Source organism: Alnus glutinosa, chromosome 11 (genome assembly GCF_958979055.1).
Source record: "Alnus glutinosa chromosome 11, dhAlnGlut1.1, whole genome shotgun sequence".
Classification (NCBI taxonomy): Eukaryota; Viridiplantae; Streptophyta; class Magnoliopsida; order Fagales; family Betulaceae; genus Alnus; species Alnus glutinosa.
Window position 1 is genome coordinate 16,864,591 of NC_084896.1, and position 25,248 is coordinate 16,889,838.

General features: G+C 34.2%; 3 protein-coding genes across 3 annotated transcripts; all 3 read left to right on the plus strand.

Annotated features, from left to right (window-relative positions):
- The first annotated feature begins 11,756 nt into the window (after positions 1-11,756).
- On the plus strand, positions 11,757-12,776 carry LOC133881158 (zinc finger BED domain-containing protein RICESLEEPER 2-like). Its single transcript, XM_062320112.1, has one exon. It carries the CDS (start codon positions 11,757-11,759, stop codon positions 12,774-12,776), a length of 1,020 nt encoding a protein of 339 aa, XP_062176096.1.
- A 93-nt stretch (positions 12,777-12,869) lies between these two features.
- LOC133881159 (zinc finger BED domain-containing protein RICESLEEPER 1-like) lies at positions 12,870-15,886 on the plus strand. Its single transcript, XM_062320113.1, has 5 exons — positions 12,870-13,431; positions 13,492-13,821; positions 14,858-14,884; positions 15,434-15,518; positions 15,775-15,886. The coding sequence occupies exons 1-5, from the start codon at positions 12,870-12,872 to the stop codon at positions 15,884-15,886; spliced, it is 1,116 nt and encodes a 371-aa protein (XP_062176097.1).
- A 2,083-nt stretch (positions 15,887-17,969) lies between these two features.
- Positions 17,970-24,353, plus strand: LOC133880927 (uncharacterized). Its single transcript, XM_062319892.1, has 4 exons — positions 17,970-18,293; positions 18,387-18,447; positions 20,552-20,696; positions 23,710-24,353. Exons 1-4 carry the CDS (start codon positions 18,053-18,055, stop codon positions 23,959-23,961), a joined length of 699 nt encoding a protein of 232 aa, XP_062175876.1. The 5' UTR covers positions 17,970-18,052; the 3' UTR covers positions 23,962-24,353.
- Positions 24,354-25,248: the final 895 nt, after the last annotated feature.

The following is a 25,248-nucleotide window of genomic DNA, read 5'->3' on the forward strand; positions in this document are numbered from 1 at the left end:
TTTAGACCTTAACTAAGAAAGTTCGTATTGATTTTTTTTTTTTTTTTAGCAAGGATAATGAGGATCATTTAGTACACTTACAACTGGTGCTGGAAACCTTGCAGAATCAACAGTTATTTGCTAAGTCAATGAAGTGTAAATTTAGGTGTCCTGAGGTAGAATATTTTGGCCATATTATTTCTACTATGGGGGTCAAGGCTGATCTAGCCAAGATCAAAGGGATGATCAAATGGCTCTTCTCTAAAATCCTTAAAGAGCTTCCTTGATCTCATGGGTTACTATAGAAAGTTCCTTAAAGGATATAGCCAAATTGCAGCTCCATTGAAATCCTTATTAAAGAATGATTGATTTATGTGGACAACAAAGTCTATTGTTGCCTTTCTTCAACTCAAAGAGGCAGACACTACACCCATTGTTCTTATTTTGCTTGATTTTACCAAAGTCTTCAATATAAAGTGTGGTGCTTCAGGGGTGGTTATATGGGTTGTGCTCATGCAAGACTCTAGACCAGTAGCTTTTTATAGAAAAACCTTGAAAGGGAAAGCTCTCCACTACTTTACTTATGAGAAGGAACTTCTAGCCTTGGTTTCAATAGTTAAGAAGTGCCGACCTTACTTGTTGGGCAAACCTTCAAGATCAAAACCAATCACTAGAGTCTGGAATTTTTACTCAAGCAAAAGATTGGAACTCCAACTCAGCAAAAATGGATTACTAAACTGTTGGGGTATGACTTTACCATTGCATATAAGATGGATAGGGATAATGTTGTGGCTGATGCTCTCTCAAGGAAAATTGAGGACTTGTTGGTTCCTTTACAGGAAGGCCAACTCATGCTTATTACTTTTCCTAATCTAACTTTGGCTAATGATATCAAGGACAACTATTTACAAGATCCAGTGCTACATCAACTTCTGCTAGACTTGCAAAATGGTATTAACCTTCACCCTAAATATAGCCTTAGGAGTGGTTTACTCCTCTACAAAGGCATATTGTATGTGGGTCCCTTTGAGTATTTGAGGACTCAAATTTTAAACTTGGTTCATGATAGTCTTGTTGCAGGACATTCAGGTTATCAAAAAAACTCTCCATTGGGCCAAGCTCGATTTTTATTGGCCAGGTATGTGCTGATATTAAACATTACATTAAGCATTGTGAGATGTGCCGAAGGAATAAGTGTGAAACCCTATTGCCTGCTGGGCTTTTACAACCTCTCCCTATTCCTACACGAGTTTGGGCGACTGTTTTTATGGATTTCATTGATTACCTCTATCTCATGGAAATAGTATCATTATGGTGGTGGTGGATCGCCTAAGTAAATATGCCCACTTCATGCCTATTTCTCATCCTTTCACGGCTGCTAAGGTAGGTAACATTTTCATGCTTAATGTCTTTATATTGCATGGTCTGCCTTGCTCCATTGTGAGTGACAAAGATGCAATTTTCACAAGCTCCTTTTGGCAAGAGTTATTCAAACTAGAGGGCACCAATTTATCTATGAGCACAGTTTATCATCCCCAAAAGGATGGACAAACTAAGGTGGTCAACAAATGCCTAGAGCATTATCTTAGATGTTATGTGGGAGAAAAACCTAAGCAATGGTCTACTTGGCTTGCCATGGCGGAATACTTGTATAATACTAACTTTCATTCTTCTACTAAGTTCACACCATTTGAAGTTTTGTATCGCATACCTCCTCCAAAGCTACTAGAATAAATTGTAGGGACTACTCTTAATCAGGCAATGGATAAGCATCTTCACAGCATAGAACATATTCCTGCAATCCTCATGCATAATCTCTTAGCTGCACAAAAAATGTAGAAATTTCATTATGATAAAAGGCGCAATGAAAGGTCTTTTGTTTCAGGTGATTGGGTTTACTTTAGGCTTCAACCTTATAAGGATAAAACTCTTGCTTTATGGAAATGCCTGAAGCTTTCTCCCTGCTTCCATGGCCCTTTTCAAGTGCTTCACAGGATAGGCGAGGTCGCTTACAAGCTCGATCTGCTTGTGGATTCCAAAATCCATCCAGTCTTTCATGTTTCCTATCTCAAGAAATAGATTGGCTAGCGCTTGTGCCCTTACCCTCTTTACCTCCAGTTGATAGTCATGGTGAAATTCAGCCTGAACTCGAGGAGATTCTACAACGTCGGGTTAATAAGGTTAATAATCATGCTCTTACCAATGTTCAGATTAAATGGAAGGGCACTTCAGTGGAGAATGTGACATGGGATGATTTTTGGACTTTATGGTCGTTGGTTGACATTTCCTCACCTTGTGGGCAAGGTTCTTTAAAGAGTGATGGACTGCAATGATCACTAGTTTTAGTGAGAAGAAATAAGAAGAAATAAGAAGCATGGAGGTGTGTGCATGGGAAGAATAAGGGAACACATGTTTGTTGTGCTGAAGTATTAAAACACACGTATGATAGAAGTTGTTAGGCTAGCTGGACTTAGTTGTTAGAAGAGCCAGCTGGGGAGTCAGTTGTAAATAAGTGGGCTAAGCCTAGCAATTGTAAGGCTATAAGCCATTGGGATTTGTAGAAGTGGGTACGAAAACATCTGAACTCTTTTGTAGTCTTTTACAATTTGGAGCTTGAGATTGGGCTTGAACCATTCTCCTTTATTCAATATCCATTCAATTCTTTCTTATCATTCACTCTCAGAATCACTACATTCTATCATCATTCCATTCATAATTCACATAAAATACGAGAGTATTACGTTCAATCTGGAATTGACAAATCTGAATTTAACTTCACTTAATGAAATTCTAATTTGCTTATTTCCTTGATTGATTAGGCTTAACCACATCTTCTAGGTCTTCCAATTTAAGTTGGATTCAGCCTTGGATAAAATTCTTCACCGACTTAACCAGTACACTAAAACTTATAATCAAATAAGTTTTGACACCGAATTTGCCAATACTAAAAACCTAACATGACTTATGTGACTATGTCATTTATGTGACTATTATAATTTATAGTTATAGCTTCATTTTTAATTATATATAGTTATGATTTATGATTCATATCATATGATATGAGATTATATATAATAAGATATGAACATTATGACTTATTTTTATCCTAACTTCTTAAGTATCTAATAATAATACAATTTAATACTTATATCGTATAATATAACTATATAAGCATTATCATTATAATTTAAATATATATAAGATAGAACCATATGATTATTAGATTCTATAATAAAGATACATTGTGCTATATGAGATAAGATTTAATATTATATAAATTGTTAGATCAATGATCATTTGATATAAAATTTAATGATAATACTTATGATCATATTATCTAATGATAATACTTAATTTGTGATTATAAGAAACACATTGTTGATTTTAATCCTAACCATTTAATTTGTGATTATATAATATATCAATCACATTATTATTGTTTCTAATTATATGAATAATAATAACCATGTTTATTTGTTATTCTATACTTAAACTAAAATAAGCTATAAGTATCCATCTAAATTATGTTCTTAGAATCTTAGATCATACTTAAATTTAATCAAATGAATTGTTAGATCATATCACATATTGTTGTTAAATCATAGTACATTGTTAGATCATACTTAATTATACACTGATACAAAATAAGTATTGTTGATATGATTATTACATTTTATAATAAAGATATAATGTGCTATATCACCTAAGATTTAATATCATATAAATTGTTAGATCATATGATCATATCAAAATTATGTGCTTATTGTATATAGGTATAACTTATAACCTAATTTTTGTAGTTTACATTACTATGAATTGTAAATTTATGAGTTAGGATTTAGGAATTATGTGACATTATATGACTATAAATTTATAGATATGTATATATACTTAATCATATCACATATAAATTTTTATATTATATTCATAAGAATTGTTAGATCATGTTACATAATTTACATGATTATATCATACTTAGTCACTAGTTATATATACAAAATAAGTATTGTTGATCTGAATGATGAGTCATATGTTTATTATATAATTTACATTATATAATGAAGATATACTGCGCCATATCAATGTATCTCCTAACTTCTAAGATTTTGTATCATATAAATTGTTATAACTTATAACATAATCTATATAGTTTATATTAATATGAATTGTATATAAATTATTATATACTTAATTATATCCATAAGAATTTTAGATCATATTATATCATTTACATGATTAGATCATGCTTAGTCAATAGTCATATAAAATAATTGTTGTTGATATGAATTATATGATTATTACATAAATTACAATATATAATAAAGATACATTGTGCCATATCAGTATTTCACCTAACTTCTAAGATTTAGTATCATATAAATTATTATATCATATACTGATTTAACTACCATTAGATACTTAATGGTTAGATAATTTAAGATATGACCATATGATTAACTTTAATAATTAAATTATATATTATATAGATAATTATAAATATAATTATTTAATTATAGTTTATACTTTATAGATATAATTATATGTTGTATACCAATAATTATTGTTACTTAATTAGTATTCAATATATACATATACATATATACTATATAAAATCACAATGACTATTGTTAAATTGTCACTTAATAAGTAATATTATATATATATATATATATATATATATATATATGAGTCGCGCTAATAAGCAAGCCGAACCCTTATACGAGTATGTTCGTGTAGACCACGCGTCGACCTGAGAGGACCCAACGCTTGCAGATGCGATTGGAAGGAAGATGGCCATCAAGAACAACCTACAGCAGCAACGGTGGAAGGCTTGGAGGAGGAATGTGGCCACCACGTGCTGGCAAGTGAGATCCACTTGCTGGTATGATGTGAACCTCGTCAAGAATAACGAGACCCAACAACGAAAGGGAACCCAAGATCGTTCTATGGACAGATTCGAATGGAAGACCTAGACCCGTTGTTTATGACAAACAAGAACCTCGGTATAAGAAAGACGCCACAAATGGTGGTGGAAACTCCGTTTGATAAGTCGAGATGAACGCCACGGGAAATCCCGATAAGTTCGCGTAGTTCTTCAAAGAACCAAAGAGAATAAACCTCAAAAGTTTTATGAATAATCAATGTCTCCTTTTTCATTGCTTATGCACCTATTTAAAGGGCTGAACATTACAAGGAAAAAAAACCTAACATAGAAAACCTAATTAAAGCCGAAAATGGGTAAGGAAAGAAATCATTACCTTTCTAAAACACACAAGATATATAAGGCAATAAAGGCTGGACGCCCACCCTCCTAATCAAAGCTAAAATAAATCCATACTTGCCTAAAAAAAAAGACGCTAAAATAGGAAAGAAGAGCTGGACGCCTAGAGTCATATAGAAGGAAACAAAAGACAACATAAAAGGAAAGAAAGTGGCGCCTAGAATAGCCATGCAATCCGATCCTTCTAGAATAGACCCAAAATATTTCTTTCCAATTCTTAGCCTTGACCGGATCCTTCTAGAACTTGAATCAAGGTGACGATTTTTTGTTGCCTACGTGGATCATGCTATTGGGCCTCCACGAATTTGCTTAAGCCCATAACTCTTGAATGAGTCCGTTGAGTACATCCTTGAACTTCTTTGCTCGTGCTCTCGTAACAGGCCCAATTGGTACTTGAATGAGATCCTTCGAAGCGGTGCCTTGATCTCCATCATGGTACAAGTAGGCCACGCTCCGGTGCATGGAAGTCTATTGGAGATGATCGGGGACACGGTGGAATGGCGCGTGTCAGGCTGGATCTAGTGGAGGAAAGCAAATCTAGTTTTGAAAAATTCGACCCAAGATCATTGACAAATCTAGCTGAAGACATGATAGAGGAGGGAGATGGCCAGGACATCTACGATGGTGGAGAGTTAGTCGGCAGAGTAGATGAATTGAGATAAGGCCTCCGAAGAGGTGGATAGGGCTTCCAAGGAGACTGTTAAGGCCTTCAAGGATGTAAGTAGAATCTCTGGGGAAGTAGTTGGAGCTTTAGAGGAGGCGAGAGGGGGAGAGGAAAAGGGGGGGGGGGGCAGAAGTGAAGGGGGAGCAAGAGGGGTCTCTTAACAGCAAGGGAAGATTTGCTTTTGGGAATCAAGAGAGAGAAGAGAGAGTTGAGAAGATGCTGAGATGAAAAAAATCACATTATAAAATAGTTACTAAAAAGAAATGTAGTTTCCTTCGTTAGTACGAGCCAAACCACTCTTATTTAGAGCATTCCCAATAACTTAGCCATTTTTTCACTTTTAGGCTAAATGACTAACCAATTCATTCAAAAGTCCTTCCATCCGATTATGCAAATCAAATGCAAAATGTATTTATGATGCATTTGTGAATAAAACAACTCCACATGTGGAGCAACTCACTATTCATACATGCATATCTTTTTTTATTTGTTTATATTTCTTTCACTCTCTCTCTCTCTCTCTCTCTCTCCTCCCCTCTTTCACCAAAAAATCATTTACGCCATAACAATATTGTAATATATCTCTGAATCTGGAAAATTATATTTTAAAGTATGTCTATATGACAAAATCTATGTTTGCTATGTAAAGGTCACACACATGCAAATCATATCAGATGAGAACAAAAATTTTGCCGACTTTATAGCAAATAATTATTCAAAAAATGACCATATTAAAAAAAAGAAAAGAAAGATTTATCGTTGAAAAAATATCTTAAAATTAAAATAAAAAATAAAAAAAGAATAAAAAATATTTAAACAATATAATAAAATAATAAATAATCAAATGTATAGTATCTTTTTAAATCCATTAATTAAAATAGATAAAATAAATGTTTGATTAGCTACTGTACATATAAAAATAGATAAGCCTTTCAGAATTGCCGTTCTCTCTCTCTTTGAGACCGCAGAGAAAAGTTGAGAGAGTAGAGAAGATAACAGTGTGCTTGCTTGTCGGGGGAGGGAGGTCAGCCTCCCTCCTCCCGGCTCTTGTCTTGCTGCTTCCTCCCTGAGCTTTTCTCAGTGGAGGCTAGATTTTCTCCTGGCCTTTAGGGTTGTGGAGCTTTTGTTCTCCTAGCCTTGATAGGCTATGATGATTTATATTTGTGTTTTCTTTCTCTTTTATTTTGTTTTTGGCAGGAAAACTCAAATCTAGGAGTTCCAGCCTAGAGGTGTGGCGGTGATTAGGGATGTAAAAAAACCAGTCCGTTCGACAACTCGCTCGATACCCGCCCGGTTAAACTCGACCCGAACTCGAGCTCGGCACTGTACAAACCCGCTCGTTACTGTAGAAACCCGCTCGATTAATAAGTGATACATACTCGACTCGCTCGACAAAACTCGATAGGGGCTCGCGAGCCTAACTCGTTTAAAGCTCGACCCAACCCGCTCGCCCGACTCATTTAGGGGCTCGTGAGCCTAGTTAGCTCGTTTAAAGCTCGACTCAACCCGCTCGCTCGACTCGTTAGCTTTATATATAATACATACATATATATATATATATATATATATATATATATATATATATATATATATATATATATATATATATATATATATATATATATATATATATATATATATATATATATATAAGAATGTATATTAATAATTAAGTAATATATATTATACTTATATTGGTTATTCAATATTTGTATTTATATTACTCCATTTAATTTTTATATCATTATCATATGAATATAACCATATAATTTAAGTATTATTATTATATATTTATGAAATCATTAAATCACATGATCTGATATTTAAAATCATATGAATTATGTGATCATAAAATAGTACTTAGCAGTTAGCTCATATGATCTAATTTAAGTATTATCATTAAATACTTATGAGTTGTGATGAAGCTCGACTCAACTTGTTAACTCATTCATACATCTTTGTATATATATATATATACAAATATATTAGAATATAGTTAGAATATTTTAATTAAAATGAGTGATGTACATTTAAATATGTATATTAGTAATTGAGTAATATATGCTATATAAGTAACTTTAGGATAACATATTAACTAGTTAGTTAATAAACTAATCTATTATTTAGTTAATTAATATATACTAAGTAAATAAGTGAATTAGTAATATAGTTAGAATACTCAATATTTTGTGTTAATATATCTATATATATGTGTGTGTATTATATATTAGCATCAAGTGCTGACATACTAACTAGTAATGAGTTAGTTAATATGTTCGTAGTTAACTATAGGTTATTTTAATAAAAAAAAAAGAAAAAAGAAAAAAAAGGTTACTTAATATTTGTAGATGTATTATATATATGAATGTGTTTAAACAATAATTCGTGAATAACGAACAATCAGAGCTATTACTCACTACATATGTATTTGTGTGTATATATGTTAGTATTAATGTCCTAACTAGCTAGTTAGTTAATAAACAAACATATTTAATAGTTAGTTAATATATACTAACTTAATATTACTAAATTACTAATTAAGTTAATTAATATAAGTTATATGTTATAACTATATAAGGAGTTAGAAAGTTAGTTAATAGGTAATATGTTACTGTGTTTGCGCATATTAAATTATCAATTATAGTTATAAATGTATTAAATTATTAATTAACCGTATATGATTCATAAAGTATAGGTAAGAAATTATAGTATTATTAAGTAACTAACTAGCTATTAAGTAACTAATTACCTAGATAATTTCATATCATAGTATATGATTCATAAAGTATAGTCAAGGAATTAGAGTTTTATTAAGTAACTAACTAACTATCAAGTAACTAAGTAACTAAGTAACTAAATAACTAAGCATAGTTAAGGAATTAGAATTTAGGGTTTAGGGTACATAATATTTTGTATATATATCATATATTATTAAGTTATTAACCCATAGTAACTAGTTACTTAATAAAATAACATTTTAACTAGTTAGTTAATACATAATTATATACTAACTTATATTTACATTATGTATTAATTACTATATTTTTGTATTTACACAAATAACAAATTATAGTTACATTATGTCTGCGTGTGTCTAAAAATAAATCACATTAGTATAGTTACATATGTATATTAAATTACATAATCATATTGTGTATAGAATATAGATAATAGTCTTAATAGATATAAATATATGAGAAATGTTAGAAATACATTTTTGTATATATATATATACAAATACATATTAATATGTTTGAATATGTTAAACAAAATGAGTTATATACATTTAATAAGGACAAGTGTTATCATAATTACGTCTGATGCATTGGGGGTGGAAAAAGATGAAGAGATATGCATACACATATATAATGAAAATGGGGAGTTTTAAGGTGTAATTACTTAGACAGTGTAAGCAAGAAATGGACGATTCAGTGACTTCAGTCTTTCAGATGACAAATAATATACATTATATACAACATATTAATCTAAAGGCTATTAATATACAGTTTTTATCCAAGTATGAGTCGTATGCGTGGATGATTTTATTTGAAAGACAGTCAGACCACGCATACGACTCATACAAGGATGAATTACATGGAAGACAGTCAGACCATGGCATTTTAATAGCCTGTACGCGTTTTGGGGGGTGGGTCTACAGTGTCCAAACCGACAACGACGAGTTGACGACTGACGAGAGTCACGAGACTGAGAGTTTGGGAAATTGGGAGAGATGAATAAAATACAAAAAAGAAAAAGAAAAGAAGAAACCCATCATTTCAGAATTCAGAGTTTCAGACCTTCGGTGAGTGACTGAGCGAAAACACCGAAACAGTGAAACGGGAAACCCATCATTTCCTTTTCTTGAATCTGAAGCGCCAGCCTCAAAACCAGTTGATTCTCCTTCCATACGCTTAGGCTAGGAGTGCTAGGTAGTTCAGAAATTTAATGCTAGCATTTAATGCAATTGTTTTCACCTCAACTACTCGTTCCTCTTGTTTGAAATCCAGCCTTTGATTTTCATTTACCCATTTAATCGAACGGCTTCTAACCTTCTACATGATTTGGGTTTGATACAATTTAGAGTTTCAAAACGAAATTTTTGATTTCAAACCAGACGACCGATCAGCTATCCCATCTCGCCGCCAGATTCCGATTTTTGTGGCAAAGTTTTGTTCTTTCTCACACACACCAATGACAGAGGCAAATATGACTTTTGATATTTTGTACTTGTTTCTTCTTCCTCGAATCCCCTATTATACTCATACAACTCATAGTTCTGCTCACGATTTTATGAGCAAGAAGACTCTGAAGAGAGAACTCCCCCCCCCGTCTCTTGATTCTTAAAGTAGATTACATGGTAGATACGTTTCAATGGTTTCATATGCCCTTTGATGTTATATTTTTTTTGTTTACTTTGTATTTAGTAGTTATGTTTTAAGAATCTTTAAGTTCTAATGTTAATTTTTGGCTTTTTAACTTTCAGGAGAGGAGACGAACGTTCATTTTTTGCTGCTTTGGTTTTGTTTCTCGATACTCCAAGGCTCCAAACTACAAACCTGCATATGACACACTGACTCTGAAGGTATTTTCTTCTAATTCACCAAAAGTAATTACTGATTGTAACTGTTTAAAGAATACCTTGCAACAAAAATTTGTATAACAAAATAAAACTACAATGCAAATCCAGGAAGTAATTAAACAGAAAATGTTTGTACATGTATAATTTCTACTTTAGGAACAAGTATGTATAAAGAATTTTTTTTAGATAACTTTTTAATTTTTTATAAAAAAATTCTTTATATAATCTAATTTTTTCTTTTTTATTATATTGTTAGTAGATTTCATATTAAGATAAAATAAATTGTAACTATAAAAATAAGTTATAACTGACTATATTGCCGTATCTGTTTGTGTTGTATTCATAAATACATGTAACATGTTCACTTTAAAGAGTATAATTGAATAAATAACATAAAGATAAAAGAATGTAAAGAGTATCACCCAGATCGAAGTCCTAGGCCATCCATTAGGCAAGCAATTCACGTTCTTAATTTTAGAAGCAACAATGCCAAATCTTCCAACACAGATGCCTGTTCCCATGTATCATCTACCTACACTAGTAGTCACTTCTGGTGCTGTGGTGCACCTTCCATAACTTCAAGCCTTCAACATGGTCGTTGAACAAGTGAACCATCTTGGTTTTTAAAACTAGCATAATCACTTTAGCCTGGCTAGCATTATGGTAAATGAGATATATCTGTTAAGTTTTAGTTATAGGATACATCTGTAAGGGTTAATATATCAAAACTAGCATAATCACATCTAATAAGCAGAGTTTTTCTAGTGCTGCCTACAACTGCTTCTGTATGAGGAATATAATTAAGGATTCATAATTAACAAGAATATTATTTTATATTCTATTTGATTATTAAATGAATTAAACTTATCAGATATTCTATTTTGGGCAAGAATGTTAGCATTCTATTTCTACAGAAAAGGTGAACCTCACAGTAATGAAGTGGATTAAACATTTAAACCTAAACACCAGCAATGTGACCTTTTCCTCTCTAGCACTACAATTTCGAACCAGATTCAGTTAATCAAATAAACCCAATATTTACCAAGAAGATTAAACTAAAAACAGGACCACACATCTCTGTATCAGATATACCAAGATTAATAGGTGGTCGATATTACCATTAATAACAGGTTTCTAATTCTTCTTTCAATTATTGGTGATTTTAGTTTTGTTTTCTGACATGTTTGGTTAGTATGTTTGTTCCTAGTTTTGGGCATTTTTGTTTCATACCTATCTTTCACATCTTAATAGTTATGGAAGATACAAGTCAACCAATAGAAGTTGATCGATCTATGTGTGGGGATGATTCAATGATAAGTCCTTCCCTAGAAGATGAATCTCAAACTATGGGTCCTCTTATCGATGAAAATCCTAAGAATAATGCGTATGGAAAGAGAGAGAGGCGGAAGACTTCGCCTGTTTGGAATGACTTTGATATTGTAGAAGTTTGTGGTGTCAAGAAATCGCAGTGTAAGTGGTGCAAAAAGTTGTTTGCCATTTTTAGCTCAAGTTCTACCTCTACACTTGGTAGACATTTGGTTGCATGTCTCAAATATGTGGCTGCCAACAAGAAGCAAAAGTCCATTGTCCTTGATCCTAATGCGGCGGGGGATATATCTTTGTCAAATTATACTTTTAAAATTGAGAGATCTAGAGAACTTGCTGCTCACATGATTCTTTGCCATGATTATCCTTTTAATATAATGGAGCATGAATTGTTTAACAAGTTCTGCAAGTCCTTAAATCCCCTTTGGAAGAAGGTTAGTCGTACAACCATTAGGAAAGACTGTTTTACTACGTACAATATTGAGAAGAAGAAGTTGAAAACATTGTTGACGGGGGTGGACAAGGTAAACATCACCACGGATATGTGGACAAGTGCACAAAGAGTGTCATATATGGTGGTGACTTGCCAGTTTGTGGACTCCGATTGGTTTCTTCAAAAGAGAGTGTTGAATTTTTGTAACATACCACCTCCACATAGTGGTGTTGTTATTGCTGATGCACTGCGAAAGTGTTTTGGTGATTGGGGCATTGAAGACAAGGTATTTACAATAACGGTTGATAATGCTAAAGCAAATGATACTGCCATTAGAATTCTTAAAGATGATTTCGAGTTGAGGGAAGTCTTGCCTATTGGAGGTAGACTATTTCATGTGCGATGTTGTGCTCATGTAACTAACTTGTTGGTGCAAGCAGGACTTACTGAAATTGGAGACATAGTTGATTCAGTTAGAGAGGGTATCAAGTATATAGTGGCTTCTGAGGGTTGATTGAGAAAATTTAGTGACATTGCTAAAAGATTGCAACTCCCTTGCAAGAAATTGATTTTAGATGTCCCTACACGTTGGAATAGCACTTACATAATGTTGGCGACAACCGTACAATTCAAAGAAGTATTTCCTAGGTACCATCAAAGTGATCAAGCTTTTCAGTGGTTAGTAAGCCTTGAAGAATGGGAGAAGGTTGAAAATGTGAACCAACTTTTGTCAATTTTCAATGAGGTGACCAACATAGTATCTGGCAGTGAATACCCAACATCAAATCTATTTCTACCTGAGGTTTGGAGGATGAAGGAAATATTGTTGTTGAAGTGTAGGGATAATAATGATTACATCAGGGCAATGGCGAGTAAAATGAGTAACAAGTTTGAGAAGTATTGGGGCAGTTGCAATTTATTGATGGCACTAGCAGCTGTGCTAGATCCGAGATACAAAATGAAGTTGATAAACTTTTGTTTCCCTCTAATTTACCCAGAGCCTGAAGCTTCTATGAACATTGATAATGTCCTATCCGTTCTTCATGAGTTATATGAGGTATATGTAGCGTCTCATAATTCATCTATTATGCAACTGCAACAAAGTACTCAAGAAAATTCTCGTTCTACAAGTGGTTCTACTAGAGTTGCTGCAGTCAAGAAATCGACTGGTCGATCAATATTTATGGAACACATAAGAACTAATAATGTTGTGTGACCCACTAAAACAGATTTGGATGTATATCTTGAAGAGGACGTTTACATATGTGAAAAGGATGTTAATGGAGAAGACATAGATGCTGAGTTTGAGGCTTTGGCATGGTGGAAATTTAATGCCTTGAAGTATCGTATCTTGTCTAAGATGGCGCGGGATATTTTAGCTGTTCCAATCACTACAGTAGCATCAGAATCATCCTTTAGCGTTGGTGGTAGAGTCATTGGTCCTCACCGAGCGAGATTATCCACCGAAACAGTAGAAATGATCTTGTGTGGGAGTGATTGGGCTAGGGCATTACATGGACTTAGAAAAAACTCTATAATAGATGAAGATGAAGCTGTAAGTGAGACTTTTATGCACATTTTTTTTTATGTGTTAATTATTTCTTTTAAGGCTCTATAGTAAGTTATTAACTTTTTTTCAGTTTGTTTTTGTAGAAAGTAGTTGAAGTAGACTTGCCAATGCCACCATGATTCAAGAAGTTCAAAGTTGCAGGGACTATATATGTAATTTGTATTTGGTATTATATTTTGAACTGTTGTTTCATACTTCTATCTTAATTTTAGGCTTTTTGTTGGAAAATCTATGTAAAGTAATTAATACCTGAAGTTGAGGTAATCTACTCAGTTTCCTATTATGCTTTTCAAATAATTTATGTGTTATTTTATTTATAAACCTCCCTTGACATATTTCTCAAGGTTTTTGGGACTTTGAGTAAATAAATGCAAGGGAGTAAAAATATCTAACTTTTTTTTTTTTTTTTGACAATTCTTGTCTTTTTTTATTTGCTCAATATTGGTGCTCTTGTAAAGCTGAGGTTTGTAGAGGCTTTTAGAATCACGTTGGCTCAAAAGGTTTGTCAATTATACATGCTAAATAAATCTTAAGTGATGAAGCTCCCTTGACATGTTTATCAAGGTTTTTGAAACTTTGAGTAAATAAATGCAAGGGAGTAAAAATATATAACCATTTTTTTTTTGAGTATATGCAGGTCCTTCTCCTTGAATAAGAAAGAACTATGGTATGATATTCTTCATTAAGTATTGTTTTAGCTTATAAAATATATGTGGGATCCAGTGCAACTATGTAGAAAAAATGTATTGTAAAATTTCTGAAAGAATGAGGGATTAGATTAATTGTAGAAAGTTCTGTTTATAAGCATTTCTTTGGCTAGATCTGTTGTTCGGTATATTATATTCTTTGGTTTTTTTCTTTCTAGATTTTAAGATCATAGTTTGTCCATAAATTCGGTTTATTCAGACGAAAATTGATTAACATACTATGCAGGGAAATAGGTATTCAATGGTCGTCGGTTTATTTTTATATTCTAAAAACAGTCTTTCTTGTTTCTGATTATTTGTGGTTATTCATTTTGGCAGATAAGATCCACAGCAAAATGGGTGAAGGTATGATAGAAATTGAAATGCTACAGCAGCTTCGTAAACATGCTAAATAAATCTTAAGTGATGAAGCTCCCTTGACATGTTTATCAAGGTTTTTGAAACTTTGAGTAAATAAATGCAAGGGAGTAAAAATATCCAACCATTTTTTTTTTTAGTATATGCAGGTCCTTCTCCTTGAATAAGAAAGAACTATGGTATGATATTCTTCATTAAGTATTGTTTTAGCTTATAAAATATATGTGGGATCCAGTGCAACTATGTAGAAAAAATGTATTGTAAAATTTCTGAAAGAATGAGGGATTAGATTAATTGTAGAAAGTTCTGTTTATAAGCATTTCTTTGACCAGATCTGTTGTTCGGTATATTATATTCTTTGGTTTTTTTCTTTCTAGATTTTAACATCATAGTTTGTCCATAAATTTGGTTTATTCAGACGAAAATTGATTAACATATTATGCAGGGAAATAGGTATTCAATGGTCGTCGGTTTATTTTTATATTCTAAAAACAGTCTTTCTTGTTTCTGATTATTTGTGGTTATTCATTTTGGCAGATAAGATCCACAGCAAAATGGGTGAAGATATGATAGAAATTGAAATGCTACAGCAGCTTCGTAAACATGATAAAGGTGGCAACCGGTGAGTGTTCTGTTTCTTGTTGAACCACATTTACTGTCCTTTATTTAATGGTTACTGTTAAGAAGTTTTTATGAGCTCTTTGGCAATTGTTAAATGGGTTTATTCCTTGCTGTTGTGTGCAAATACGGAACTAGTCTGACTATCGTAACCATATATGTATTGTAAGTATATGATTGATTTTGTAATGGATTAATTACCCAATTCACAAATAATTTTGGGGTTAAGACTTGTGGGTGTATTTAAATGGTTTCAACAGGTGTTTGAGAAGCTTGGACCAAGCTTATACAATTTTCTACGGAAAAACAATTATTGCCCATTTCCCATTGATCTTGTCCGTGAGATTGGCCAACAACTATTGGAATGTGTAGCATTTGTGTAGTAATTTCATAAGCTAGTTATTTTTCAATCTTTCCTTTGTTTTTCTGCCTTGCTATTACCGTTTGATCTACTGGTTACATCTGAGTGTTAGATATAGAATAATTTTCTTAATACAGTTGAGTGATAATGTCAGATCATATCATATCATTGTTCTGCCATTTATCAATATATGTAAAATGTGGCAGTGATATGTTTGGAAATGATGTTTTATTGCATTGAATTGCCTAGTCTGGTGTCTTTTTTTTTTTTTTTTTTTTTTTTTTTTCTTTCTTGTGGCTTTGTTTTCTGATGATGATGTTAATCACATTTGGAGTTATGCATGATTTACGTATGATACATATTGACCTGAAGCAGGAGAACATCCTTTTAGTTTCTTCAGATTATGTTAAAGTTCCTGATTACAAGGATATTTGCTCTCTCCGTAACTTCAAAGATTTGCTTTTAGACGGTAGCAACTGTTTTACTAGGCTTACCAGGCTTATGGCATTTTGGGGTTGCTCTATTTAAGTCTGGATCTTTTTTTCTTTCGAAGTTGCTTGTAATTTTGTGAATGTTTGAAATAAGTTAGTTATTTGACGTTTATCAAGAGAGTAATAATATTTAACAAATTTTTTTTATTGAATGTAGGGTGACAAGTGGAAAGTGCCAACCCTTTAAAGTTGAGACTACATTGTTTTAAATTGTAATTTGTATTGTATTTTAGTTTTTTATGTAAATTTTATCTCTTATTTCACTTACGGATTTTGGGTTTTTTTTTTTTTTTTTTTTTTTTTTTTTTTTTTCCTTGCAATCCAAGATTTATTTTTTTTCAAATTTGCTTATAATATTGTGAATGCCTTATGCCTAAAATAAGTTATTTGGCATTTTTAAAATTGATATTGTATTTAATAATTTATTTACTCACATTTACAGATCATATAAAAAACAAACTAAACGAGCCTTAAATGAGCCGAGTTGCTCAAATAAGGCTCAAATAGCTTTTTAATCGGGCTCGAGCTCGGGCTCGGGCTCTTTTAAAATTTTAATTACATCTCGAGCTCGAGCCGAACCGAGCTTATCGAGTCCCGGCTCGGCTCGATATGGTTTACTTAACGAGGTCGAGCTCGAGCTCGAGCTCGAGCTCGAGCCAAGGTATTTATCTAACGAGCTGAGCTCGGACAAGGATTTTAAAGCTCGGCTCGAGCTCGAGCTCGGCTCGATTAATGGGCCTCTTAAACGAGCTAGTCCCGAAAATGTAAAACTCGACTCGGCTCGGCTCGATTACATCCCTAGTGGTGATCGTGTCTTTAACGGAGGTTGTTTGGCCGGTTTTTCCTAGATTTCTTCTTCATTTTTGGAGCTAGATCTATACAACTCCATTGTGTTTTCCAAGACACGTGCCCCCCAACCGTGCTTCCCGTCTTCGTCCGCTCCAGTCGCCGGAAGCTTGGGCCACGGTGGTCGTCGGTGTTCGGCGCGTGGCTTGCACGCGCCAGAGAGCTTGTTGCTCTTTGGCGCGCGTGATGGCCACGCCCCGCTTCTTTTGGCCGTGCACGGTGCTGGTTGAGGTCTACGGTAGTTGATCTACGGCTGGGTGGGAAAGGTGACGGCGCGTGTCATTCATGCGCTGCCGTCTTCGGTGGATTCCGCTTTTTCCTCTACTGTCTCTGTATTATTCAAATTTTATTAGAATTTCTGTTGGCTAATTGCTAGATCGGCCCTCTTTTATTTGAGAGTGGGCGTTAATGTAAGAAATATTCAAATGTAATTCTGGTAAAATTTGATATTTCTGCTCCTGCAATTGTTTTAAGTTAGATGCTTCTGACTTAGAGTTTAAGGGTCTTGTTCACTTTCCTTTGTCTGTACTGCCTTTGGGCTTTTAGTTATATGTAGTAGCAAATGCTACCTGTTTTTTGTTTTATAACAAAAAAAAAAAAAAAAAAAAATAGATAAGCCATTCAACAAGCAATCAACTTCAAACATTGGAATCTCCGTTAATTCTCCCACCAACTCTGCAACGGCCAAACCATTTTGCACAGTCTCCTCTCTTACCTCGTAACTCTCGCCTTCACTTATAAATGCTTTAGTTATTAGTAATTGACGCTCTCGTCGGTCTCTCTCACATCGAAACCAGTCTCAGAACAAGGCCTCGTTCCCTTTTTCTGGTCCTCTAAACAATGGCAGCGGCGTCGGCTTTCTCCAATTCTCTTATGTTATCTCCTTCTCTAAGTTCCCACTCGTCGCCCTCTCATCGACCCTGCAGCATTTTGTCCCCGTCACGATCACAAATCTCTCTTGGTGGCTTCAGATCTCTTCCTAGAGCGACCCGATTGAAGAAGAAGAATCCAAGCCATTTCACTACCCATTGCTCTCTGGACGCTGCAATAGATCCAAAGGAAGACATTCCTATCGAATCAAGTATGAGCTTTGCTTTGCAACTCTCTCTCTCTCTTAGTGGATTGGTGAACTTGATGGGTTCATTTCTTATTTTTTGTTTTTTGTCTTTTGCAGGATATGCAGCATTTCCGACGGTGATGGATATCAACCAGATTCGTGAAATTCTGCCTCACCGGTGAGTGACTTTTCCTGTAAGATTCGTGCAAAAAATCTGTTTTGTAGACTTCAGTAGAACAGAGTGAGAAAAACCCTTGTTGCAATGCTACCCAAATTTTGTTTGGTTGCTGAAAAAGTGAAAAAAAGGGAAAGAACTTTTGAATCTTGTTTTATTTTGCTTTTGTTTCCAAAGATGTGAAGAAATTAGCTCTATTCAGGCTTCATTTGTTTCGAGTAAAATTTTTTCACCCGAAAACATTTTTTTGGAGAAACTGGTTTTTCCATTTTTTTTTTTTTTTGCAATGAAAATGGGGAAAAATACACTTTACAGTTTACGCCCCAATGTTTCACTTCTTTTCCAATCTTGCATCCAAAGCGAAAAAAAATTTGCAATGCACCCGGACCAAATTTTAAAAATTTTCAATATTACCCATCTGTTACTTAAGTCTGGCATTTTTTACGAAAATAGTTCCACGTGCGATACACGTGGGTTTTTAAGAGAAATCTTCCCCAAAATATTCCTAGAAAAGTCAATTTCTATTTTATTTTTATTTTTATTTTTGTTTATTATTATTTTTTAAATAAAAAAAAAAACCAACCAAAAAAAAGAAAGGAAAAAAAAAGAGAAAAAAGTTTGGGGTGCCCGAAGCCACCTCATGGACCATTTGGGGGTGGCCCATTCGGCCGGTCTGGGGGTGGATTGTGCGAGCCACCCCTATTTGGCCAAGGGATTGACTCGGCCACCCCCTATTCGGCCAGCTTGGGGGTTTGGCCAATGGGGTGGCCAAACCATCCCCCGGTAGGCCGAATAGGGGTGGCTCAGCTAGCCTGTTGGACAAATGGGGGTAGCGCAAAGGGTTTGAGGTGTCTTCGGCCACCCTCATCTGGCCACATGGGGGTGGGCGGTCACCCCCAAATGGAGAAGCCACCCCCCCCAACTTTTTTTTTTTTTTTTTGGTTTATTTATTTATTTTAAAAAAATTGATTTGGGATATTTTTGGGAGAATTTCTCTTAAAAATTCATGTGCGTCGCACATGGGTCTATTTCCATAAAAAATGACAGACTTAAGTAACCGATAGGCAACATTGAAAATTTTTAAAATTTCGTTGGGGTGCATTGCAAATTTTTTTCACTTTGGACGTAAGATTGGAAAAGAGGTAAAACATTGGGGTCGGGGGGGGGGGGGGGGGGGGGGGGGGGGGGGGTAAAGTGTATTTTTCCCATGAAATTGTGAAATTATAAACATTTAAATTTATAAACAAAGTTTTCATAAATAGTCTCAAAACTTTTCATCCTCAACCAACTGAATGTACCTATATTTCATCAAACATCTTCTGTGCATGTCCGATTTTCCTGCACTTTGCAAGCAAGTCAACAATGGAGTTCCCCCACAAATACATAAGAGATGCTGCCAAGGCAATAACATTGATTATCATAGTCTATGTCTTTTTTCATTCTTCTATTTATGCCACTCGTTAGTCACATGATCAAATCTCTTAGAGACTAATGACTCCACCTCAAACTTAGTTGATTTAATCAAAACTCGTATTAGATTGGATTGAAAGAGTATAAGTGAGTTTTGACTGAGAGGGGGTGCATGCATCTATACTGGGTTAGGGGGTGGGGGTTAGGCTGGAAAAGGGTGGCTTCGGCGGGATGGCCCTAGTGGGGTTTGGTTTTGACAGGAGAGGGGGGGTGGTGTATGGGGTGTATCGTGGTATGGGAAGGGTGTCTGAAGAGAGGAGTTGTGAACAGAAAATGTTGCACACCTTAAAAAAAAGTAGACCATTTTACAGAAAACAAGTGGGTGGTTTTACTGTTGACAAAATGTTTTTTATTAATCAAGTTTTCCTTGCCTAAACACTCGAAAATACCAAAACTGTTTTGCAAAAAATGTTTTATGTCGAAACAAACGGAGTCTAAGCGAAATATAGTAAAAAAATTGTATTAGGTCTAGTTGATTGAAGGTGTTTTTTGCTTCTTCTTCTATTTATTTATTTTTTAATTCCCAAACAATGAAGCATCTTAGCTTTAAATTAAATGTTGTTTCTCTTAGGATCCAGAGGAGCTTATGAAAAGTTTGTAAGTATAAATGTTTTTCCTTCTTTTGGTTGTGGTTTAGGTTTCCCTTTCTTTTAGTGGATAGAGTCATTGAATACAATCCTGGAGTTTCAGTTGTTGCCATCAAGAATGTAACAATAAACGACAACTTCTTTCCTGGCCATTTTCCTGAAAGGCCAATAATGCCTGGTGTTCTCATGGTGGAGGTAATTGCTTTTTTCCATTGATTGATGTTTGAGGGGTAGTTTATAAATTTCATGGGGATTTTCAAATATGGAGCAATGCTCATCAAGAATTGCACCGGTGTGCAAAGTAATGATCATGCATTTGGAACTGAAACTTCTAGTGTTATGATGTGTTCTATGTTCATAATGAGGTTGTAAGACAGTTGAGGAGCTTTCTTTTGTTCCTGATGACCCTTGACTGAACTGTGTGTTTGATCATCCTATCTTAAGCTTCCAAAGCTATGGACTTTGGTTATCAAGACCCTTAGTTGTCAAGAAGTATATTCCAGTTCATTGAAATCAACAGTTAAAACTGGACTACACGATAAGAACAAAATTCCTTTTGGTCAGAATTATAAAATAACTCTTGGGCCACTGATAACCTTTCATAAGGGATAAATGCTTACATTTCAAAGCACGTATCTTTTTATTTATATGAGTTTTGTATTTTCGAAATTATCTAGGATTAAAAAGTAGAGGAATAAATTAGATCACTTATTCACAATTGGAGTCACCTTTCAAGTGGATTACTGTATTTTGACTGATGTCTCTTTCCACATGCCCACTAGATTACATCAATTTTATCAATCCTTAGCTCAAGTAAAGCACATTTTTCCAGTTCCCTAGCGTTAATCACTTGAGGCTGATACTTTCCTCAAGTGATGAAGGTGCGGCATGGTGATGGATAAATATAGTTTCAGCTCTTATGATTCAGAAAAGGCTGATCATTGTGCGAAATGCTAATGATGGTTGTTAATGTTACACTAAATAAGATGTAATTGATTAGAAATTTTTTCTTTGGAATCGAACCTATTTTGGTCAGTTCAAGTGCTTGATGTTGATAATGCATCCCATAATTAAAAGTTCAAGATGGATCCTTTGGGATTTGAGGTTTGTAATTGGATAAGGTTTGCCAGTTGAACTGCTCCTACCTCTACAGCATTCAGTTCATTTGCATATTCTACTGGATTCTGTGTTGTTTTCAGAGTAGTGTAGAGTAGCAAAATGGTGCTCAGTGAATGCTGATGAAATTGTCATGGCAAGGTGGTACTTAGTGATGCTGATGGAGATGTTAATGCCTGTTAAATACCATAATACCAGTGATGTTAATTATTTGATGTGCTATACTTGGACTATGCACTTACAGCCTGTTTAGGAGAGGGGAGAATGGGAGGAAAGGAATGGATCCATTTCTTTTCACTTTGTTTGGACGAATAAAATGAGGGGAGAAAATGACTTCCAAGGAAATGCTCCATTCCCTCTGGACCTAGTTCTGTGTTCTGTCCAAATATGGGCAGAACGGGAGGGAATAGAAAGCTTTTCAATGAAAAGTGCTTTCCTATGCAGGAACTGTGTTGGGTGGAATGAACACCAATAACTTGAGGTGTCTACCATAGATTGTTGGTTCATCAATAGTATTCCACTAGAATATTGAGTCTAAGGAGCAAAACGTCATTTTATGGTGAATATGAATGCCTTTTGGCTGAGTTTCTTTTTGCTGGAGTTGGCTTTCTCTGTGGCATCTAGGCCTCTGTAAGCTTACTCTGTAAGCTTACTCTGTGACCATGTTTTTGAGCTATTGCTCAAGTCCATTGACCTGAGAGAGTTCATAGAGATGGACTGTTATTCATTGCAGAATAAAAATTGGTGCCATAGAGATATTGTAACCAAGCTTAAGTGAGTGAACTTATTTTGTGAAGGGAGTTTCTGAAGCTCAATTTTCATGGATCATCTTGTTTATTGAAAAATTTGGTGAAAAAACAAAATTTTCCTCCAATTTAATTTAATTTAGGTGAAATCCATTGCCACATACACCTGTTTTCAGTTAAAAGAACCCTTCTTTTAAGCCACATTGATAATAATGGTCAACTTTATTAATGGCTGTTTTTTAATTGACTTTATTACCAATTGGAAAAATCTACTAATTTGATTGCATAAACTAGAGGTTTCAAGGCATGGTCGGAACCTTGTTACCATTGTGGTACTGAAGTATATATATGCCAAAATGAATCCATTCAATTGAGAATCTCTCTTTTTCTTTTTCTTTAGTATCATTCTCAAAATACAGCGTCATGCTTGGGCTTGTTGTCCAGGTAATTAAGATGAATTATCATGGTAAATCAGAGTTGAATAGTAGAGGTAACAGGTAAATTGCATTTTTCCATCCGACACTATGAGGTCAGTTGCATGTCCCCCTAAACTTTGAATTTGAGCTATCAATCCCTTAAATCATATGCTCAGTTATAATGTTTCCATAATATTAAAATTTATCCAATTTCTGTTGTATTTAACCTTAAAATTCACGTGGTTATCATATTATCACATGATTATAGGCTTAACTTTCTTTTATTTTTATGTGATCTTGTTATAAACATATGGAAATTAAGTTTAAATATGATGAAAATCGAGGAAATTTTAACAATATGGGAATATTACAACTAATTAGTCTAGGGGTTGATTGCTCAAACTTAAAGTTCAGGACGAGGATGTTACAAATTGCCCTATAGTTTAGCGTTGGAATGTATAATGTAGCCAAAGATTAATATAGTCTGATTGGAGATAGGATTATTCTAATTTTGGAGCTTTGGCTTGATCCTTACTCCTAAAGATGAGAACTTATAAATAAAAATTTGGCTTCCCTAAATTATATGTGCTTGAACTTATGACAAGTGTTGAAACTGTTTAAATGAGTACTGTTGCAACATCATTGGCAATGCGAGCTGTTAAGTGCTTTTCGTCAGAAATCATTTCATCTTTTTCTCTCCTCTTTGTTTCTGTCTTGTTTCATTGACTATACTTATCAAAACGATTTTGTCTTGATACTCTCCATAGACAAACAATGAGCATTGCCTTCATCTCTCCTGGACTAGAAGCAAATATCTTATAGATCCCTTCATGTTAGAATCAGTACTTAGTAAAAGCTGTTTTCATTATTTGGTTTTGCCTTCGATGAATCAGATGATTAGTGATTAATGACAGTGGTTGTTGGATTTAGGCAATGGCACAGGTTGGTGGCTTGGTTATGCTACAACCAGAAGTTGGAGGTTCTCGTGAGAATTTCTTCTTTGCCGGTATTGACAAAGTGCGATTCCGGAAGCCAGTGATTGCTGGTGACACCTTAGTTATGAGAATGACACTTACCAAGCTGCAGAAACGTTTTGGAATTGCAAAGATGGAAGGGAAGGCATATGTTGGAGGTGAGGTCGTATGTGAGGGCGAGTTTTTGATGGCCACAGGCAGTGGATGATTTGCACCCCTTTTTCACCAATACTTCTGGTTGATTTCAGGCAGTTATCTCTAACCCAGAAATCTCTTTTTAATCCAAACCTTCTTGGTGTCCTCATTTGATTAGATGTTACTCAGGAGAATACCAGTTTCTCTGGAAAATTCATCACAATTCACAAGCCCTGGACTTCTTGACAACTTTTTTCCTTCTTCTCAATGCCCCCAAATTTGGCACTGATTGATTGTAAAAGGGTGGGATCGGGGTCTTACCTAGCAAAAAAGACAACAAAGCTTGCTATTTCTTTAGAAGTTGGTCTGTCATCTTACATGGGTGAAGCAATACTAGCTATGTTTTGAAGATTTTCTGGGTTTGATTTTGACTCTCTTTCATAGTCGAGTTTTCTGTTTCTACAATGAACATGTGTATGTACATCTTTTCTTATTTTCGTTTACGTAAAACAATATTCTTATTTTGATGCTATACAGTCGGTAATGGGATTCAGAAGTGCAGTTTAACTGTCGTCGACTTTTTCTTTTTAAGAAAAAGTATGCATACTTTCTCGAATTATTAGGTAATTTGTCATGTCTTTCCAAACTTTTAATTGAGGCCACATCCTCTTAAAATCTCCAGAAAATTGCGATATATCCTTTTGTCCCGCAAAAGACAAAATATTCCTAAAAATTCTCAAAAAGATAAAAACATCCTTCTAAATTTGAGGAAAAAAAAAAAAAAACCCCATGATGACAATAGGTCTTGTGAACCATAGTGGCAGCCGTGCATGCCTGCTAGATCACTAATCTTTTTTTGGGTTAAATATTTTTGGCTCTCACATGGTTTAAAAACTTTATTTTTTATTTATTATATTTTATTTCATATTATTAACGGTATTTCGTTTAGGGTTAAAGAGCCACACCTATTTGGTCTAGAGTAGTTTTGATCACCCTGTTTTTTTTCTTTGGATGTGGCTAAACTAATCCCAAGGGCCATGAAGATTGTTCGGCCACCCTCAGACTGGTCATAGATGGCTTGGGCCATCCTTCTATATTTTTTTATTTTTTAAAAGGATTTTAATGTTTTAATATTTTTAGTTCTTTTAGTTTTTTAATTGTTTCATTATTTAATAATTTTAATATGGGACATAAGACACGTGTTAATTTTTTAAAGGTGTTGTTATAAACTTTCGTCAATTTTTGGACGGAAGTATCATCACTATTTTTAGCCATAAATGATGTACTATTTGTGATACGAAATGAAGCACATGAGGTAAAAAAATAAAATCTTTAAACCGCACGAGACAAAAAAGTATTT

Coding starts and splice junctions, on each gene's coding strand:
- LOC133881159 (XM_062320113.1), top strand. CDS start 12,870: ATGTTGGCGACAACCGTACAATTCAAAGAAGTATTTCCTAGGTACCAT. Junction 13,432..13,491: donor TGCAGTCAAGAAATCGACTG/GTCGATCAATAT, acceptor CCACTAAAACAG/ATTTGGATGTATATCTTGAA. Junction 13,822..14,857: donor AGATGAAGATGAAGCTGTAA/GTGAGACTTTTA, acceptor TCATTTTGGCAG/ATAAGATCCACAGCAAAATG.
- LOC133880927 (XM_062319892.1), top strand. CDS start 18,053: ATGGCAGCGGCGTCGGCTTTCTCCAATTCTCTTATGTTATCTCCTTCT. Junction 18,448..20,551: donor CGTGAAATTCTGCCTCACCG/GTGAGTGACTTT, acceptor GTTGTGGTTTAG/GTTTCCCTTTCTTTTAGTGG. Junction 20,697..23,709: donor CTGGTGTTCTCATGGTGGAG/GTAATTGCTTTT, acceptor TGTTGGATTTAG/GCAATGGCACAGGTTGGTGG.
- LOC133881158 (XM_062320112.1), top strand. CDS start 11,757: ATGGAAGATACAAGTCAACCAATAGAAGTTGATCGATCTATGTGTGGG.